Raw genomic sequence first — 21,629 nt, forward strand, 5'->3', positions numbered from 1 at the left:
TCCTGGCCGACTTTTCGAACGTTTGATAGCAAGGCGACAATAATGGAATGAAACAAAATTACAGCATGAAGACCGCAGCTCTAGTCAACGCCTTCGATGAAAGATTTTCTGAACGCAAAAACGCGGCCTCAATACTGGACATAAAATTTATGACAAAACATGCTTCCTAGAATAATTTAATTTGACAACGACCACGAATTCCTTCTTAAAGGTGTATCTCAAACTACCGAGAAACACCACAACGAAGCGGTAAAAGGTCTGTTGGTATCTTATTTCTGTGATGACGTCAACTATACTATTAGTTAAAAGGAGCTAGATGCTGACGTCATTGAAATCACTGATATTTTAACCAAAACTAAAATTTCTCAGTTTTCGATTTGTTTTGAGACTTTGCCTAAGCACGTTCCGTCGTCTCCCAGCACCAGGGTTAATAAAATTGCTCACAGAGCATTTGGCTTTGCAGTAGAAGCAAGATCTGACAGAATCAGATTAAAGAAACTCACATCCATGGAAACCATGGCAACAGATAACATGAATGAGAACTAAACATGGAATTAACCACTTCAATGAAGTAAGATGCTTGAAGATCAATACGTTGCGTCAAGCTCTTATTCGTCAGCATAAAACGCCTTCTGAATTGCTCTTTATCAGCATCAAGTGACCATGTGTCATATTGTGCGGTTCTGTATAAAATATGTCGTTATTATTGTTGAAGCTGCTGTGATATGGTGATCTTTATTTACGGATGAAAAGGAGAGTCTTTGCACGTTTTAAACCCGACGATGATTTAAGCTATAACCTTTTTGCAAGTAAGGATTGTCACTCATAATAATTTATTTGGTTCTGTTTGTCAAAACAAATTTTTGCGCTTCCTCTCTAACGAACAGCTAAAATTCCTTGACAAAGGCAGATTTTAAGCATTCTAATTTGCGAATTTGGCACAGTTTGAATCAAACAGCTATTGTCAGTTGTACATCAGCAATAGAGGCTTAACAATTTTATATTTGATCATTTTTATGTCGCCACTAGTTGGGGCAAAAACGCCATAGAAGCAAAAGTCGTCAGCGAATGGCATAGAATCAGTTTTGCAGCTTGTTGTGCAAACCAGGATATCGTGATTAAAAACAACGTGGATTTTTTATCTGAATTGCTCTTGGTCAACACCAAGTGGTCAACTGTGTCATATTGTGCAATGCAGTTCTGTATTCAACGCAACGTCATTGTCGATAAAGTTGCTGTGGTATATGGTCACCAAGAATCTTATTTTTTCTTGACGCCATTGGCGTTTTAATCTTTTTTGTTGTTGCTTGGATCACTTTTTGTTACAATTATACGGCACAGTAGTCGATGGTTAATGCGGCAGCACTTTTGCAGGGATTGATCGACCAACACGCATAAGAAAATAAAAGTGTATAGAACCCTCAACTTAAGACACAAATGAATAACTGAATGACTTGATAAACGGTGCAATAAAGCAAAGCAATCAACGCCAATTAACTAGGAAATGTAACGAATTCAGCAAAACAAAGAAATTAAAGGGAATTGTCCAATGTTATGGTGTTGACATTGTGTCAAACGCCACATTTCTGACCTCTTTTTGAATTCCAATTTTTGTCAATTCCTATTTCAATCACAAACCTAGTATCACCAATAACTGCAAGATTATTCGTTATCATAACACAGTCTTAATTTTTATTTCATTCAGTTAAAACTTTGTTATTATAACATCTTATATTGTGATTGTGCGATCGTGTTGTAAACAGTTGAATGTGATTTAATACAAAGGATCTTTATTATAAGGCTTCTATGTCGTAATTTAACTTCAGCTTAATATAAAAACTTTGTCACATCGTATCTTTTGGCGGGAAACTTGCTTTTAACAGGGAATAAGGCGCCAAATATTTTGATTGTAGGAAATTTAAACTTAGAGATTAGTTTAAAGAACAAAACTTTGACTTGAAATCTTTTACTTGGCAGTTGTCGTAATTATGTACTTGTAATTATACTATAATTTAAGCAAGTATATGTTTCAAGCAAGCTTGCGTGTGTGAGGAAAATAACAAAACAACAAGTATGTCTGAGGTGAGTACAATCGTCATCTTTGATTCAGTTTTCCCAAACAAGTACAAAATTAACAACTATTATGGAATGTTTCGATTGTTGCTATCAGTACCTTTATACCTTGCAGTTGCGATTTTCACTTTTAAGCATAACGATTGTGATTCAAGCAATAACTACAATAGGTCAATGGGTATAAATGGTGCTGCGCTATTGTGACAAGCAAATAGGCTATGCAAAATTTCTGCCAAGGTTTCTTTGTAATAAATAAGGGACAACTCGCTGCTATGTGGGATCTTGCAAGCAATTGGCACTTATAAAACCTACAGGAAAACAGAATAACTGAACCGTTTCTTATTGTTGTGTTGAGCATCAGTGATACAGGATTTTTTTGCGGCCATTCCAAAATATCACCCCCAAAGTTCATGCTAGAACTAAACTTAACTGTAAATTCCTGTCAATTTAACAAGTGTAGCCAGAGATTTTTATTCGCTTAAATCATTTTTAATTCACTGAATTGCTGTATAACAGTTTTTCTATGTCTTTATGCGACATCGCGGCTAAATATTTAAAACTTAGATGACCCACCCATCACGTTTCGAACAATTTTGTATAATATTTAACGATAAAAATAATTTTTTCACCTTAGGTCACACAGCTTGTTAAATATAGACGGCTAGGTTAAGAGAACGTGTTTATAAAAAGTTGATTTAGATGTTAAAGGTTTTATTGGAGTTAGATAAAGTGGTTGACAACGTTTCTGAAATTTTGGTTATAGATCTCGTCGAGTCACTTTTTTAAAAACTGGAATTGACTCGAGTCCCTTTCTAAGAAAGTACGAAAATGACTTTGGTCGGAATATGTTAAAGTAGCCCTTCAACTTAAAATGATTTTATTTGTCTTCGAATGTGTATGTCACAGCCAAATAAAACAAATTCTGTAATAATCCTAAACGTTTGTGGCTGATAGAAATAGTGTTTTTGTTTGCTGTTTAGCTTTGTTTCAAATATTAATCTACTTCACTTGACTTGAGTCTTATTAACCAAATGACTCGACTTGACTAGTATCACTTGTACTAAAGGACTTGACTTGATGTTGCCAAAAGATGCGCCAAAAGATGCAATTTTGTCTCAAACTTTATAAGTTAACCCGTACAAATGCTGAAGCGAAATCTGTGTTTGGTTTCCATGGTAATATTTGGGTTTCAATTAAAGAAGTTTAGAGCAAAACATATCTGTCAAAATTTCATAAGTATAACAAATCTTTTCTAACATTTTGGAATTTATCTTGTGAAAAATGTTTTTGCCCTTCTGAGATATTAGTCGTTAAAATTACGCTAATTACGCAAACTAAATTTCAGTGGTTTTCCTCTATTTTTTAAAAAAAAAAAACAGATTTTTGAAATCCTTGCCTAAAAAACTATAGAAATACATATTCTGTTTTATTGTATACCATGAAAATAACGGTTTATGCAATTTTTCTAATATGTTCTACAAAAACTGCGTTTTTTGAGACTAAAATATAAGCAGCAATATCTTAAGAGTGATTTGATGGATTTCGATGGAACGAAAGCCAATCTTCATTCCACACCTATGTCTCTTACATACTGAAACATAAAAAAATTCTAAAAGGATGAGTTGCAAATTTAAAAAATATTGACTGTATTATTATAAAATGGACCTGTAGACTTTTTCAGACAACGTTCTGACATTAAGTAGCAAAAATGTCATCCATTTACCAATTATGTTAATTTTCTAGTTAGCGGAGCTAAATTTTGCAATGTTATGAGCCTTTTTTCCTGTGTTAAAACATTTAAGTGGGATTAAGAAAAAACTGAAAAATAGCTTCCAATGTATGATTTTTTTTTGTTGAAATTGTGGCAGCTTTAAAAGATACGCATGCAGTTTTTCAATGATTACAGTAACCTTGTCAATTTTAAAAAAGGTTAGCATGAAATCATCTTTTTATTGTTCAAACAAGCCTTGTATAAGGAAAAAGGTCTGTAATTTCTATCTTTACAGCTTTTAAACACCATAAAACTCCCTTTTGACAAATGACATGTTCATTATAGGTATATGTAGGTATATATAGATATATGTTCCTTGTATAGTTTTAGCATTAACATACCACTCATCTGTACGATGTTATGTCAACTATGTTTGTATTTTCATGAAACCACTTTCGTTGAACTTATAGTTACGACACTTGTTTTTTCTTTCATTTTGACACCTTAGACCAGGGATGTCCAACCTTTTATTAAAGTGGGCCGCATTGTCACTTGAAATAATTCAATGGGCCACAGAACCTATTAAATTTCAAGAAAAATGGGTACATAAAGTACATATTTTTGGAGTGAAAATGACTAACGGGCCGCACAAAAATCTCAGGCGGGCCGCACTGCGGCCGCAGTTTGGACATCCCTGCCTTAGACGATTCAGATCTATTTTGCCGTGAATTTAAGAATTTTTGCTTTTTCTTCTTAAGCTTATATGTTGACCTTTTATAATTTTAGGAATTTGTTTCGGCATTTAACCAAAATGATTACACATGGTATAATAAAAACTTGCGCATATGCGTACGGCACAAAACCCATTTTCTGTAGTTGAACAGCATATTGAACAAATTTTTCCTATTTTAATATTTTCTCATAGTCTTGGATTGATTATGATCGCATCCGACTTTGACACATTGACCTAAAAAATACTTTCCTTCTCCAAGAGACTTCTTTTGCTTGTCGTCATTTTTCCTACCTGCACTTTTACGCATGTTCCGAGCACATTGTATATGAATGTGGCACGCCATAAAACTATGTTTGTGTGAGGTTATGGCTATAAATTTGTGTTAAACGTAATCGCATAACTTTATGCGTATAAGCGAAAGCGTAACTCGCTCAATTGTGTGCTACAGCAAATCATGTTTGCGTTAGAAGATGATTCGGGACATGGCGTTAGTTTTTCTCAATCCAGCATGTTCACACTAAAATCTATGAAAGCGTTCATTTGGGCAAAACATGGCACTGCAAATATGATCCTATCAGTTAATAGCATATTGCATACCCTTTACTGAATATCGTTGTATGAAAGGTTGATTGAACATGTCACCTCGTTTCTAATTTTCAGGCGTTTTGATTCGGTATATATTATTTAGTATATTTCGCAGTATATTTTTTAAAAGGCTTCCTTCCTTCCTTAGAATTATATCAATAAATTAATGCAGTTAATATGTTATAGGCGTCGTCATCTGCTGAAGCTGAAAACCCGATAGTTGTTTGCAATGCAGATGAAATCTTCTGCAACTCGATCGATTACATCCTCGGAAGAGGAGTTCATGGACTGGTTTTTCTGGGTTTTCATCCTCGTTCTGGAAACAGATTAGTCATCAAATGTCTATTGCCTGAAAAGTCTGGAAGAGCCACTGATATTGCTCGATCTAGGTCAGTTGAACACAGGCAATGTATACAATATGCCAAATTAGTCACCGATGTGAAAGTCAAGGTAGAACACGTGTAGTATTGCAAAATAAGTTCTCAATTTTTTAAAAACTTGATAGTTTAAACCAAAATTTTGTTTTTCAGCTTAAAAACCAGGCTCCTGAAAGCCCTTTAAGAAAAACGTTTGTTGTGTATTTGTGATTTGATACGCTTAGACGTTTGATGGTGCGTTTTCAATACCAGTACAGTATACAGTTGACCTCGCACGTGATGCATAATCACTTAATATCGGACGAATAACCTGATTCGGACGATTTCTTATTTTTTTATGCATTCAACTCTCCTGGGAACGGATCCGTTTTCAAATATAACAGATATATAACTTTTAGCTTACGTTTGAGACATGATGTAAAGTGCCTTGTATATTACTGGTCCATTAATTTTGCAGAGAAATTGATTGTTGACACTTGACAGAACGATTGCTAACTTACTACTATATAAAGATGGCCTTTCTAAAAACAAGTGATGCTATCCTGGCACAAAGCCCATAAATGTTATGATATCTATCGCACAATATAAATCTATATGCAGTGCCACAGTGTATGTGATGTCAAGATGAAATTGTAGCTGGCATTTTTTCACTTGTTTCATTTTTCACTTTTTGAAAGAATGTCTCTTTTTTAATAGTCTTAACTGGTCTATGCCAACGTATCTAACAATCATTGAAGGCTTATGATTAATATTCATTACTATTGTGTAGCATTCACCTCAACATGTTTTTGACACATTGGGGAAAACACACTTAAAACCAGTGTTTTTATAATTAAGCTCGGTGAAAACCTGTTTTAAAAACTTTGATTATTTAGTAACCCTAATTACGTCCACTGGCAAAAGCCTTTATTTTGTATTCCTGCAGCTTAATCAAAGAGCTCCAGGTCTTTAATTTAGTTAAGAACAAGCACGTGGTGCACATTCAAGGATTGCTTGACTGGAAAGGATGCCCCTTCGGGTTAGTCATGGAGCACATGCCAGGAGGATCACTTCAAGACTTGATCTTTCATCCTGCTCTTGGCCGCATTCCACCTCATCTTCTCTTGCGGATTGGTTATGATGTTTCAGATGGTCTTTCTCATCTGCACACAATCCTGAAAGATTGTCGAAACGCTCACGGTGATTTGAAACCGGCCAACATCCTCTTGACTGCTGATCTTCGTTGCAAAGTTGCTGTTTTTGGAGGAGCCGCTCTAGCTCGCTACACTGGATCGTTGGGAGCTGGACTTGACAAACCTGGAGAGGGAAATCAACTTAGTCATTATTTTGCTGCTCCTGAAAGATTGGTGCCTGGTTGTAACCGTTTGACAACGGCCATGGAAGTGTACAGCTATGGCCTGATCCTACTGGTTGCCATCTGCAGGGTTTATCCTTCAGTATTTCATTCTACTCAAAAACAGGAAATGATAAACAACTTCAAACAACATCTTCAATCGAAAGGCGATGGCGTAGGGGTGGAGATTACCACCATGTTGGAAACTATACTTTGCAAATGTCTGGATTTGAACCCAAAAAATTGTCCATCTATGACCAAAGTAAAGAGTGAGCTTTTTACCTTTCTACAAACCATTGATGAAGGAGAGATGCAAGGATGTGTAGCTGAGATCTGCAGACAAATACGCATCCGGGATGATAAGCTGGACGAGAAAAACTGCAAAACGATTTCGGAAGTCATTGCAGGTAAAACATTACTTCATCTACTTTGTGATTTATAGTAATCCAGCAATGTTAGGTGACTCCATCCACCATATTAGCAATGCAATGATGAAACTGCAAACGATTTTCATAAAGGTTTAGAAGCAAATCCGGTTGCTGATCAGATTGACAAAATACCCAGCGCAAGACTCAATAACGACGTTAAGCATGCTGTGGCCGTTAAGCGCAAAAACTCAGGTTTGTTTTCAATTCACATAATTGATATTGGTATTTCTGAAAATTAAATTTATTAAAGTTAATTGAAAGTTTGCTGGGGAATTTGGGTATTTATAAATTGACTAAAACTAATGACTTAAAACAATTCTACGTCAAGTTGTGAAAAATTTAATCAAAGGCGTTTCTGCATAAAATACCTATTTTTTGCAGAGAAAACGTCCAATGTTGCTGAACGTGAATCCAACAATGACAAATGTTTACTAAAATATTCCGACCATGGTTCCACCTATAATTTTCAGTCAGTTATGAACCTTTTGCAATCTGTTAGATGTTTTATTACTGAACGAAACTTTGACAACGCATTGAAACGTTGTAAAGAGCTTCTGTTTGTAACGAGGTCAATTAATTTGAGAGCCAAGGATTCAGAAATGCTAACCTGTGATGTCATTTATGTCGTCAAGAATTTAGCAGAAGAAAAACCTTCTTTAATTTTATTAGAACTAATAGAAGTGGCAAAACAGAAGTTAATAGTGACTACGCCAGTTGCCCAACTCAAATTTATTTTGAAATTTGCTCGATGTACTTCAATGATTGCAAGGTACTATGACGTTAGGTATCAAAAAAACATTTCCAGTCGTGTACTTGAGTTTGTCGGCAATCTCACGGAATCCATGTCATCACTTCCATGTGAAGACAAAGAAATGGTTGTAAAAGCTAAAGCATCTTGCTGGAAATGCAAAGCTGAGTGTTATGGATATCTTGACAACAGAGGTCGTGAAATGGAATTATATCTGCAAGTTATTACTTTGATAGACAAAGAACTTGGCGAAAAATGCCAAATGTCCACGGAATATTCTGCTTCCTGCAATAACTTGGCCAATAACTACGAATTAAAAGATCAACTAGAAATGGCCAAAACTTACATTCTGAAATCATTTGATGCTTTAGCTTACCAAAAAACAGATTTTGAAACTGAGGAATCGAAAGTTAAGGCAATCAACATCACGATCAGAAGTAAGTGTATAAAATATTACTCGAATGCACAATGTAATATCATAAAATTACATTGTCAAGATATAAAAATGTTAAACTAGAGACATACACATATTTTATTATTGCAGAAGATAGCATGCTATTTGATAACACAACCTATGTGTTTCTGTCGATGTAAGCTACAATTAACTTCATATCATCTGTTCTCTGTTCATTGGTTATAACTAGGGCGATTATTTTTTGACTTGTCAAAAAATGTCAAAAATTTGTCAAATTTACAGCGTTAGGTCAAAAATTGTCAAAATTGTTTAAAAAGTCAATTTGTTACCAAGTCAAAATTGTTTAAAAACTGCATTGTCGTGGTGTCGTAGAGGTTGCACTGTAGGTGAACTTGTCATTTTACATTGTACACCTTGTAGCCTACTTCATACTGTTGTAAATGGCCCATTGTGTACTTAATTGTGAATCAGCTCTTGCTTTGGTTTTGCTTTAGATACATCAAGTATCTTTAGTTTAGAGTGTTTAGACAAATGTATTGAACAGTTTTTGTTGAGTTTATTTGCAGTTTTTTTTGGCAGTGGTTTGTAATTAGCTCATTTCCCTTTTCAGAATAGGTTAGGTCTGTGTTCATATTTTTGCCCTTCTTTACTACAATAAATTTTAACTTTTCGTACAATAATGCGTAATTTAAATACTTGAGTTCTTCACACGTCAAAATTTGTCAAAAAAAAGTTTTTTAATGTCAAAATTTGTCAAAAAAAAGTTTTTTAATGTCAAAAACTTTCGTTTTTTAGGTCAAAAAATAATCGCCCTACTTATAACAGATTTTTATGTGGTCACTGGTCGATGCCAAATCAGCAAATGTCCTTTATTTGTGTGTCTTTACTCACAAAGCGCTTTTGTTGATAATTAATTCACTCCATTATTTTCTGTTATATTTGGGATCAATTTGAGTGCAATCAAGAACTTATCAGAGTTCTACTTGCTCGCGGCTATATGTCTCATTGCAAATACTTAACACCACATTCACTTATTTGTATAGATGTGTGTAACTTATATGAAAAAAGTCCTTCTATGATGTGGAGAAAAGTAAGTGAGATCTACAGATATCTTCAAACACAACAACATCCATCAAAATTTCGTCAACTGGAGACCAGAGTGCTCTCACTACGTCTTGCACTTCTTCTGAATGTGTGGGGCGATGCCGGAATTCACTACAGTGACGTGATTAAGATGTTAAACAAACCCTCATTGACCCCAGGAATGCGTCTACCAGTTTGTTTTGACATAAGAAGCGTCGCAATGTCATATATTCATCACAACCAGGATCATCTTGCTATACCATTATTACAATACGGACTAAGCATGTGCAAGCTTATTTCCAATCCGTTCAAAAAACTTGCACAACTTTTACATTTCTCAGATTGCATAGTGAATCGAGTGAATGAACCCACGTTTAAATCTGCCCAACAAATTGCCATTATTAAGTCATCGTTTATTCCTCTATGCAGAGAGACGATCTACTTGACCAAGGAATGCAGAGGAGTAGACGACTTTAACAAACAGATTTATTTAAGTCTCCAACTAAAGCAGTTAAGTCATTGCTATCTCCAGGCAGACAATTTCCCTCAATCCCTGGCAAAAGCAAATGAAGCTCTTCGAATTTTACCGGAAGATCCAAGAAAAATTATAGCCCAACGAGATGGCATTGTGGGTGAGTTGAATATGATCATCGGTGTCTGTACTTACAACCTTGGCCACTGTGATCTTGGAAAATCCACTCTTGAAAAAGCGATGGAAGTTTTGAAAGATACCAACAAAGCTAAGTATAACATTGCTCTTGAATACTTAACTTACTGGGAAAAGAGAAGAAAGTAATTGAATTTTAACTAAACTCAAATATTGCATAAAAACTGCAAGATCGAACTGTTTCCAACTTTTACTTGTTATCTCATCCAAACTTGTATTGTTTGGATGAGATTTATCGCTTTAATTATTGTACCAAAGCCGCCTACGCATTAAGATTTCAAAATGCTGGCTTTGATGAAATTAAATTGTAAAAATCCATATGACTAAACAATAACAATAAACAACAGATGAAATTATATTTGACTTTATTGCTCTTTAATGTCATGATTTATTCATTTTACAGAGATTAATTTTCGCATTTGTATGATCGCATGAAAGTTTATTTTTTTGCTTAATTATGTAAACCCTAAAGATTCTCAAACAATTGTGTGCATCTTGTTTAACGCACTTGAAATCGCTGTTAAAGTAAAACCTATTTATGATTAATTCTGTTAGTCACTGTTTTTAAGACGCGATGTATTTAATTTGTTATTTTTATAAGCTATTTATTAATCAGAACCGCACTATTAATTCGATTATTTGAAAGCAATCTCTGAAACTGTTTTACTCTTAATCTTGTATACATGTACAACGCTTGTTGTGCTTTGATTCATGTGTAACTTTTCTTCACGGCATTTCGTTTTGTGAATTATTACTAACCATCCTGTGAATAAACTGTTTACAAAACAATTATTTTTGTAAAAAACATTGCAAAACGCTGATGTTGTAGAATGTGGACGAAATCGAAATCAGATTGCTTTAAGTTTTCTTAAGACAATGTAGGTATCAGTCACTATTTGGTTTTCTAAAATCTATTGAAAGTTTCTGCATTGTTGCAAACCGCTTTGGCTGACGTCACTATAATATCCCTTGACATACCCAAGGAAAACGAATTTTTCGCATCTCTTTGTTCACCTCAAAGTAACTTGACTTGAACCTGATTAGAACCAATGTTCTTTTCCCAAAATTTCCTTTCTTGCCTACCTATGACATTGGGTACGTTAGTTAGATATTAAACAGCCAAAGCTCGTCTCATTTATTAAATTATAAATGTTTCTAATTGTTCACCAAACTTAGTTAGACTAAATTTATTAGGCATTCCAAATGTGGACCCATGCACTAACTATTAAACATTGCTGGTTTTGTTATTTCCACAGGATCAATACAAAGCAAAGACGCGGCCTCATTACTGGATATAACATCTACAATAAAACATGCTTCCTAGAATAATCTTATGTGACAGCGACCACAAAATCCCGACTACTTCGTGATGTTTCTCAAACTATCAAGAAACATCATAACGAGACGGTAAAAGCCTGTAGGAATCTTATTTCTTTGATGACGTCAACTATACTTTTGGTTAAAAGGAGCTTGATGCTGATTTTATTGAAATCACTGGTATCCTAAATAAAGTAAATTCTATGTATAATTAAATGCTAAATTTTGCTCAGTTTTTATTTCTTTTGAGACTTTGCCTAAGCACGTTCCGTCCTCCAGCACCAGGCTCAATAATGTTGTCCACAGAGCTTTTGGCTTTGCATTAGAAGCAAGATCTCAAACAATAGGTTTAACTTTAAAGAAACTCACATCCAGTCACTCACTTCAATTCGCGAACAATCTCATAGAATCAGCGTCAGCAGCTTATTATGAAAACTAGGAAATCGCGATTAAAAACAAATGATCTCTCTGGAAGCGCAAAGACGATGTGTTATGGAAACAATGGCAAAAGACAACATGAATGAGAACTATATATGCAATTAACCACTTTAACGAAATTACTGCTTAGAAATGAATATGTTGCGCCAAGCTCTCATTCGTCGGCGTAAAATGCCATCCGAATTGCCCATTGTCAACATCAAGTGGTCAACTGTGTCATATTGTGCAATGCAGTTCTGAATAAAATATATCGTTATTATCGTCGGAGCTGCTGTGATATGATAATCTTTATCGACGGAAATGACGAGTCTTTGCACGACTAAAACTCGGTGATGATTCTAGTTATAATCTTTGTGCAAGTAAGGATTGTCACACATAATAATTTATTTGGTTCTGTTTATCAGAAAAACCTTTTTGCTTTTCATATCTAAATAAATCCGGGCATATGAACAGCCAATACTCAAAGAAGAAAAACACAGTAGATTCCTTGACAAAAGCAGATTTTTAAGCATAAAATCCTAATTGAAAATTTTGCACAACTTGAATTAAACCGCTAGTGTTAGTTGCAAATCAGCATTAGAGGCTTGACAATTTTATAATTAACCATTTTGTGATTGCCACTAGTTGGGGCACTAACGCCATAAATGCAAAATTCGTCAGTGAATGGTCAAGAAATCTTTGACTCTAATTATACCAATATTACGTTTATTGAAACCAGAACATTGGTTTATTCAAGGCTAGAGACTTGACTTGCTTCTCGGATGTGCAATACTTAACCATAGTTCACATATTTTGATTGTTCACATTAATCAAATTAAGTTGTTTTTCTCAAGACATATCATCAGGAGTGACCATTTCATTAAAAGCAGGTGACGCAGCCATTTGTTATAAAGTAGGAAGTTAAGATAAAGGACATGTCGGGCAAATAACATTGAAGTTAGATTTAAATTTGAATATATATTTGATATGATTTAGGTTTCTTTGAGGTGAAGAAGGAGCTGAAGATGAACATACAGCTTTGAACAAATGTAATCTGTGAAGTAAAGACTTTTAGCTTAAAAGCTTTAACTCCCAATCTCTTGCCTTGCGTATGCCAAGGGATCTGATAGCGTTGTTTTTGCACGTGACCACTATAGACAAGGCGATTTACATCAATTAAAGGAACTTTTTTTGGTAAAAGTTTGCTTTAGAAAATAAGATAAAGACAGCCATCTGCAACATGGGCGCTTTGAAATGTTTGTTATAATAATATTTCTTTTGTAAAGAGATTTTATTTACAAAGTGATTAGTAATAATTCACAAAGTGACATGCCATAAACAAAGGTTATCAGAGTATATTAATTACACATAATCAACAGTAAAGCTTGAATCAAAGCACAGTAAATTGTGCAAATGTATACAAGGTGAAGAGTAAAGAAATTTCTTTATATGCAAAGCTTGCCTTCAACTAACTGTATTCGTGGAAAGTAGTTTTAGGTTGGGTTTAGGATACTACGTCATAACATTAACGTTAGGTTAACAAACAACTGTAAAACTGAGCTTCGAACGCACAAACTGTTTAAGTGAAATAGTGGCAACCAATGAACAAACAGATAAAAAATGATTTGCGGAAACAAACATGAGGATTTGCAAATGGAAAGAGCTATTTCTATGAAATGTGATTCGAACATACATTAAAGAGCAATTAAAGATCAACATAAATGTAAATTTCATCTGTTATTTTTTATTGTTGTTCTTTGTTAATATAGATTTCCAAAATATCTTTTCATCATTCATCAAACGCCTGTGCTTTTAAATTTTAATGCGTTGGTGGCTTTGATATGATAAAAGCAAAGCAATGAATCTCATTCCAGCAACACAAGTTGTTGCAGAATAAAAGTTAAAAAAGTTTGTCTTGGATCTTTTAGATACTTAGTTTATTACATTTGATTTAAGTAAAATTTTGAGAAAATACTTCCATGCAAGATTACTTTCTTCTCTCTTCCCAGTACGTTAAGTTTTCAAGAGCAGTGTCATAATTAGCTTTGTTGGTATCTTTGAAGACCTTCATCGCTTTTTCAAGAGCAGATTTTCCAAGATCAAAGTGGCCAAGGTTGTAATGAGAGACACCGATGACGAAATCCAACTGACTAACAAAGACATCTCGTGGTGGTTTAAACTCGCTTGTAACTTCCGGTAAAATTCGAAGAGCTTCATTTGCTGTTGCCAGGGATTGATGGAAATCTTTTGCTCGGAGATAACAATGACTTATGTACTTTAGCTGGAGACTTAAATAAATCTGTTTGTTGAGCTCGTCTTCTGCTCTGCATTCTCTGGTCATGTTGATCATCTCCTTGCACAGAGGAATAAATGATGACGTAATAATGGCAATTGTTTGGGCAGATTCAAACGTGCGTTCATTCACTCGAACCACAATGCAACCAGAGAGATTGAAAAGTTGTTCTAGTTTGTCAAGCGGATTGGAAATAAGCTTACACAAGTTGACTCCATATTGTAATAGTGACACAGCAAGATAATCGTTGTTGTGATGAAAAAATAGAACTGCGACACATTTTATGTCCCAACACATTTGTTCACACTTTATCGGGGTCAAGGGTGTATTGTTTGACATCAATATGACGTCATAACACTGAATTTTTGCATCGTCCAACTCATTCAGAAGAAGTGCGAGACGTAATAAAAGTACTTTGGAGTTTGGACTCCAGTTGACGAAATCCTGGTGGATGTTGTTTGTTTGAAGATATTTGTAGATCTCTCTTGCTCTGCTCCTCGTCATAGAAGGATTTACTTCATATAAGTAGCACATATCTGTACAAAAAAATAAATGTGATGATAAATAGTCTATTTGCCGTTAAGCATATGGTCACATATTTACTGGTAGCCTACTCGAAGAATAACAACACGTTACAAACTGAAGTGTATAGTGAGCAGGTATTTCTGTGATAAAGAGTTAATACACTCAAATTTAGCGCAAGTAAAACGGAAATTGTTGAAGAGCAGATTAATTATTAACGAAAGCGCTTCGTGATAAAACGCGCGCGCGCACGTACAAGACATTTGCTTTTCTGGCCCTGACCACACAAAAATCAGTTTTACAAACAGAGAACGCAAGACATGAAAGTAATCGTAGTTTACATCGGCTGAGACACACAGGTTATATGTTATCAAATTGCATGCAGTCTTTTTCAATTATAAAATACGCATCAATATCTTGCTCAATGTATTTTTAAATGTCGCATTGTGCATCCGCATAATAGCTTATGACACTTACTTCTGATCGTGATGTTGATTTTCTTTAGTTTCACTTTCTCATTTTCATAATCTGTTACTTTCTTGTCAGCATCAAATGATTTCAGATAGTAAGATTCAGCCATTTCAAGTTGATCTTTAACTTTGTAGTTATTGGCTAAATTATTGCAGGAAGCAGCATATTCCCTGGACATCTGGCATTTGTCTCCAAGTTCCTTTTCTATCAAGGTAACACTTTGCAGGTTTAGTTCCATTTCATGATCTATGTTGTCAAGTCTTCCATAACACTCAGCTTTGCATTTCCAGCAAGATACTTTAGCTTTTATCACCATTTCTTTGTCTTTACATGAAAGTGATGAAATGGATTCAATGAGATTGTTGGTAAACTCAAGCACACGACCGGACATGTCTTTTCGATGCTTGACGTCACCGTAACTTGCGGTCATTTGTGCGCATCGAGCAAATTTTTGAATAAAATTAAGTTTGGTTGCTGGCACAGTCACTACTAACTTACGGTTTGCCATTTCTATTAGTTCTAATAAAATTAAAGACGGTTTTTCTTCTGCTAAACTCTCGACGAGTTTGATGACATCAGAAGCCAGCATTTCTGAATCCTCTGCTCTCAAATTAATTGACTTCGTTACAAACAGAAGCTCTTTACAACGTTTCAATGCGTTGTCAAATTTTCCTTCAGTAATTAAAGATTTCACAGATTGCAAAAGGTTCATAACTGACTGGAAATTGCAGGTGGAACCATGGTCGGAATATTTTAGAAATTATTTTTCATTGTTGGTATCACGTTCAGCAACATTGGACGTTTCCTCTGCAAAAAAATACGAAATAAGGTATTTTATGACGAAACGCATATGATTAAATTTTTCCCAATTTGACGTGAAATTTTTTTAGTCATTAGTTTTAGTCAGTTTATAAATACCCAAATTCTCCAGCGAGCTTTCAATTACCGTTAATAAATTTTCGTTTTAGAAATATCCATGTCAAATATGTGAATCGAAATCAAACCTGATATTTTGTTCTCAATGACCACAGCATTCATCATGTCGTTAGCGAGTCTTGCGATGGGCATTTCATCGGGCTGATCAGCATCAGGCGTTGATTGTAAATCTTCATGAAAATTGTTTGCAATTTTAGTCACATACAAGAATTATACAATCGATGTAGATAAGCTAACATTACTGAATTAGCAACTATTCAAAAACTTGAATATAAAAATGTTTTACCTGCAATGACTTCCGAAATCGTTTTGCAGTTTTTCTCGTCCAGCTTATCATCCCGGATGCGTCTTTGTCTGCAGATCTCAGCTACACATCCTTGCATCTCTCCTTCATCAATGGTTTGTAGAAAGGTAAAAAGCTCACTCTTTACTTTGGTCGTAGATGGACGATTTGTTGGGTTGACATCCAGACATTTGCAAAGTACAGTTTCCAACATGGTGGTAATCTTCACCCCTACGTCATCGCCTTTCGATTGAAGATGTTGTTTCAAGTTGTTTATCATTTCCTGTTTCTGTGTAGAATGAAATACTGAAGGATAAACCCTACACATGGCAACCAGTAGGATCACGCCATAGCTGTACACATCCATGGCGGTTGTCAAACGGTTACAACCAGGCACCGATCTTTCAGGAGCAGCAAAACAATGAGTAAGTTGATTGCCCTCTCCAGGTTTATCAGGTCCAGCTCCCAACGACCCAGTGTAGCGAGCTAGAGCGGCTCCTCCAAAATCAGCAACTTTGCAACGAAGATCAGCAGTCATGAGAATATTGTCCGGTTTCAAATCACCGTGAGCGATTCTACGATCTTTCAGGATTGTGTGCAGATGATGTAGAGCATCCGAAAGGTCATAACCAATCCGTAAGAGAAGAGGAGGTGGAATCCGGTCAAGAACAGGATGAAATATCAAGTCTTGAAGTGATCCTCCTGGCATGTGCTCCATGACTATTCCGAAGAGACATCCTTTCCACTCAAGCAGTCCTTCGATGCGCACCACGTGTTCGTTCTTAACTAAACGCAACATCTGAAGCTCTTTGATCAAACTACAGGAATACAAAATACGGGATTTTATCAGTGCATGTGATACATGATGGTAATAATCTTTACTTAACATCAGTGACTGATACATTGCCTGTTTTCAACCGACCTAGATCGAGCAATATCAGCGGCTTTTCCGGACTTTTCAGGCAATTGACATTTCATGGCTAATCTGTTTCCAGATCGAGGATGGAAACCCAGAAGAACCAATCCATAACCTCCTCTTCCGAGGATGTAATCGCTTGCGTTGCAGATGATTTCATCTGCCTTGAAAAGACCTATCGGGTTTTCAGCTTCAGCAGATGACGACGCCTGTAACATATTCATTGCATCAGTTTAGTGACATAATTCTAAGAAAGCACTTAGTGTTGTAAAAAAATATACCGCGAGACCGAATCAAAAACGTAGAAAAAAGTAGAAACGAGGTGACATGTTCATTCACCTTTCAAACTACGATATTCAGTAAAGGGTACGCAATATGTTGTTAACCATTTGGATCATATTTGCAGCGAAATGGTTTGCCCAAATGAATGCTTTCATGGATTTTAATCTTAACGTGCAGGTTTGCGAAAAATAACTGACGTCAATTCCCGAATCATGTTCTCATGTGAGCATAAATTACTGTAGCACGTGATTAATCAAACGCTCTCGCTAATGTTCATCAAGTTATGCAATTACTTTAACACAATTTTACTTTAAGCTATAACCCCACATGTACATAATTTTATAGCGAGTAACATTCATATACAACGTGCTTTGGATATACGTATAATTGCTGGCATCTAATATGATGACAAAGCTAAAAAAGCCTCTCGGTGAAGGAAAGTATGTTTTAGATTAATGCTTCAAAGCAAAGTTGCGATCATAACTAATCCTAGACTAGTGTGCGGAGCGAAAATTGTTGCGTCGTCCAACTGCAGAAAATGCGTTACGTGCCGCCCACACACGCGCAAGTTTTAACATAAAATGCGACAAATTTTCTTAACTTGACTGTCGCCAAATCATCATTCAGCCAATGACGCAAAAAGTCAAAGATTTTAGTAAAGTTCTGATGGAAATAACTCATTATTTTTCACCTCTTACACCACACGTCCGCATATGCGCTTTGTTTGTTCATTACCAAACATAGAATTAAAGCGCATTGTCCAAGTTAAACAAAAGTTTTGCAATCTAGACTTTAAGGTCGTTGACCTAAGGTAAACTCTTTTTTTCAGGTAAAAAAAAACAGAATTAAATTTAAATGGGCAAACAATGTGATGATATTTCAGAACTTTTATCAAAGTTTTACTGCTTTGTTTCTTATCGCCCATTTAAATTTAATTTTGTTTGTCCGCCTGAGTTTTTGTAAAGTCAAGCAAACATGTTCCCAGCAGTCGTATTCTAAGGATCGTAACCAAAATGTAAAAGAGAGTTTACTAAATCTTCTGGCTTTGAAATGTTTGTTTATCTTATGTCTTAGGCCTATGTAACATTTGCACAAGTTCAACTCGGCGATGGTTCTTCTAATAAATGTAATATCCTCCATTACTGTGAGCAGCGCAACTAGAATCAAGTTTAAGAGGCGCTTCAAAAGACGTATGCCGCTCAAAAACATGAGTGTGTCGAAATGCATTTCTTCAATAAATGGTTTATTTGATATTCTCTGTGTTCTGTCTGGAAATGTTTAAGCCATTGGATCTTTACGTGCAATACTTTTTGCCTACAGAAAATCAAGCACTTTATCACCAATTACATTAACTTAATTCAAAACCACAAGCTCTTCCAACTAAATATGACATCCTTTAAGTGCAGGTTTGGATGAAACTAGTAGCACTTTAAGCATTTAAACTCGAATAAAATTTAACCCGCGAATTTACATTTGTCGCCCAGTGTATAAGGTTTAGTCGGACCATGCTGACGTAATAGTAACGTCACATAAAAAAGCGTTAAAAACAGAAAAGGCCACCTGTCAATGGATTTAAACGTTATTCACAAAAACTTGAAGTTATTCAATTCACATAATCAAACAATTCTTACCTCTGCCATCTTGATCAAAGTTTAGCAACAAATTCCTTTTTAAAAAAGTAACTTCATAATCAAAGGACAATGTTGTTCGTCTTGAACCAACCAGATTCATCTATTAACTTTATGAAAGCTCTAGTCAACGAAAACTTACCATGGTAGCAATCTCCGCTCAAGCTGGGATGCTTTTATTACAAAATTTGTTCTTTATTTACATTTGTCCTTCAGCAGGAAGAAATGTTTTCCAAGCCGTCTTGTGATAACTGCGCAATGTAAATATTTCTCCAACACGATTACAATGCTTTGTTCAAAGTACAACGCAATTTAGTTAATTATTAAATAACCAAAGATTTTCAGGGATGTTCATCTCATTTATTAAATGTTAAATATTTCTAATTGTTGACCAAACTTAGTTGGAATAAATTTATTAGTCGTTGAAAATGTGGACCCTGGGCACTAACTATTAAACATTACTGGGCTTGTTATTTCCACAGCATCAACACAACCCAAACGCGGCTCCATTACTGAATATAACATCTAAAATAAAGATGTTTCCTAGAATAAGCTATAATGTGACAACGACCACGAAATTCAAACTACTTAATAATGAATCCCTAACTATCAAAAACACTACAAAGAGACGTAAAAAGCCTGTTGGTATCTAATTCTTGTGATGACGTCAACTATACTCTTAGTTAAAAGGAGCTAGATGCTGACGTCATTGTATTAGTGATATTTTAACCGAAACTAAATTTTTCTCAGTTTTCTATTAGTTTCGAGACTTTGCCTAAGCACGTTTCGTCGTCTCCCAGCACCAGGCTTAATAAAGTTACTCACAGAGCATTTGGCTTTGCATTAGAAGCAAGATTTGACACGATCGGTTTAGTTTTCGTCCGGTTTCTCACTTCAATTCGCGAGCAATGTCGTAGAATCAGCGTCAGCAGCTTGTTGTGAAAACCAGGAAATCGCGATTAACAACAAAGCATCTGCATCGCTCTGGAAGTGCAAGGCGATATGCAATGGAAACCATGACAACAGACAACATGAATGAGAACTAAACATGGAATCAACCACTTCAATGAAGTCAGATGCTCGGAGATCGGTAAGTTGTTGTAAGCTCTCATTCGTCAGTGTAAAATGCTATCTGAATTGCGCTTTGTCAACATCAAGTGGTTAACTGTGTCATATTGTGAAATGCAATTCTGTATAAAATATATCGTTATTATTGTTGGAGCTGCTGTGATATGGCAATCTTTATCTACGGAAATGACGAGTCTTTGCACGACTTAAACTCGGCGATAATTGGGTTCTGTTTATCAGAAAAAACTTTTGCGCTTCCTATCTAAATAAATCCGGGCATATGAACAGCCAATACTTAAAGACGATATATTTATATACAGTAAATTCCTTGACAAAAGCTGATTTTTAAGCCTATAATCCTAATCGAAAATTTTGCACAACTTGAATTAAACAGCTAATATTAGTTGCAAATCAGTAATAGTGGCTTGACAATATTTTATAATTGACCATTTTGTGATTGCCACTAGTTGGGGCACGAACGCCATAAAAGCAAAATTCGTCAGTGAATGGTCAAGAAATCTTTGACTCTAATTATACCAACATTCCGTTTATTAAAACCAGAACATTGGTTCATTCAAGGCTAGAGACTTGACTTGGATCTCGGATGTGCAATACTTAACTATACTTCACATATTTTGATTGTTCGCATCAATCAAATTAATTTGTTTTTCTCAAGGCAAATCATCCGCTAACTGTGGTGCAGATATTTTATGGTCATTTTCCTGCACACACACTGTACAAATACGACATATAATGTTATGCTTCCGTAGACCTTGGATATATTTATTTGACGCATTAAAGTTTATCTTAAGCCTCATCATAACACTCAAATAGCTGCAGCGGGGAGGGACCATTTCATTAAAACCAGGTCACGCAGCCATTCGTTAAAAAGAAGGAGTTAAGATAAAGGACATGTCGGGCAAAATCATTGAAGTTAGATATAAATTTGAATGTATATTTGATCACGTTTAGGTTTCTTTGAGATGAACAAGGAGCTGAAGGTGAACTTGCAGATTTGAACAAATGTAACCAGTAAAGTAAAGACTTTTAGCTTAAAAGCTTTAACTCCAAATCTTTTCTGTATAACAAAGGATCTGATAGCGTTGTTTTTGCACGTGACTACTACAAACAAGGCGGTTTACATCAATTAAAAAAACTTTCTTGGGATAAAAGTTTGCTTTACAAGATAGAATAGAGACTGCCATCTGCATCATTGTCTCATGAAAACTTGGAGCAATCTGTTTTAGTTTTCGTCCAGATTCTACAACGTCAGCGTTTTTGAAGTGTTTGTTATAAAAATATATTTTTTGTAAACAGTTTTATTTACAAATTGATGAGTAATA

General features: G+C 35.2%; 2 protein-coding genes across 3 annotated transcripts; one reads left to right on the forward strand and one right to left on the reverse strand.

Moving 5' to 3' along the window:
- The first annotated feature begins 1,949 nt into the window (after positions 1-1,949).
- On the forward strand, positions 1,950-10,346 carry LOC143461044 (uncharacterized). Its single transcript, XM_076958796.1, has 6 exons — positions 1,950-2,082; positions 5,289-5,491; positions 6,405-7,219; positions 7,331-7,432; positions 7,622-8,425; positions 9,447-10,346. Exons 1-6 carry the CDS (start codon positions 2,074-2,076, stop codon positions 10,280-10,282), a joined length of 2,769 nt encoding a protein of 922 aa, XP_076814911.1. The 5' UTR covers positions 1,950-2,073; the 3' UTR covers positions 10,283-10,346.
- A 2,835-nt stretch (positions 10,347-13,181) lies between these two features.
- LOC143460098 (uncharacterized) lies at positions 13,182-19,355 on the reverse strand. Of its 2 annotated transcripts, XM_076957488.1 has the most exons (5): positions 19,222-19,355; positions 17,315-17,517; positions 16,396-17,210; positions 16,178-16,279; positions 15,805-15,980 (listed from the first exon to the last, which is right to left on the reverse strand). In XM_076957488.1, exons 1-5 carry the CDS (start codon positions 19,228-19,230, stop codon positions 15,934-15,936), a joined length of 1,176 nt encoding a protein of 391 aa, XP_076813603.1. In that variant the 5' UTR covers positions 19,231-19,355; the 3' UTR covers positions 15,805-15,933. The 2 variants fall into 2 exon arrangements, with proteins under 2 accessions (XP_076813602.1, XP_076813603.1); XM_076957487.1 differs by lacking the exons at positions 16,396-17,210; positions 17,315-17,517; positions 19,222-19,355 and adding an exon at positions 13,182-14,716 and having other exon boundaries at positions 15,180-15,980; positions 16,178-16,267.
- Between the last annotated feature and the right edge of the window lie 2,274 nt (positions 19,356-21,629).

The sequence above is a fragment of the Clavelina lepadiformis genome, chromosome 5, assembly GCF_947623445.1.
Source record: "Clavelina lepadiformis chromosome 5, kaClaLepa1.1, whole genome shotgun sequence".
In the NCBI taxonomy this organism is placed as follows: domain Eukaryota; kingdom Metazoa; phylum Chordata; class Ascidiacea; order Aplousobranchia; family Clavelinidae; genus Clavelina; species Clavelina lepadiformis.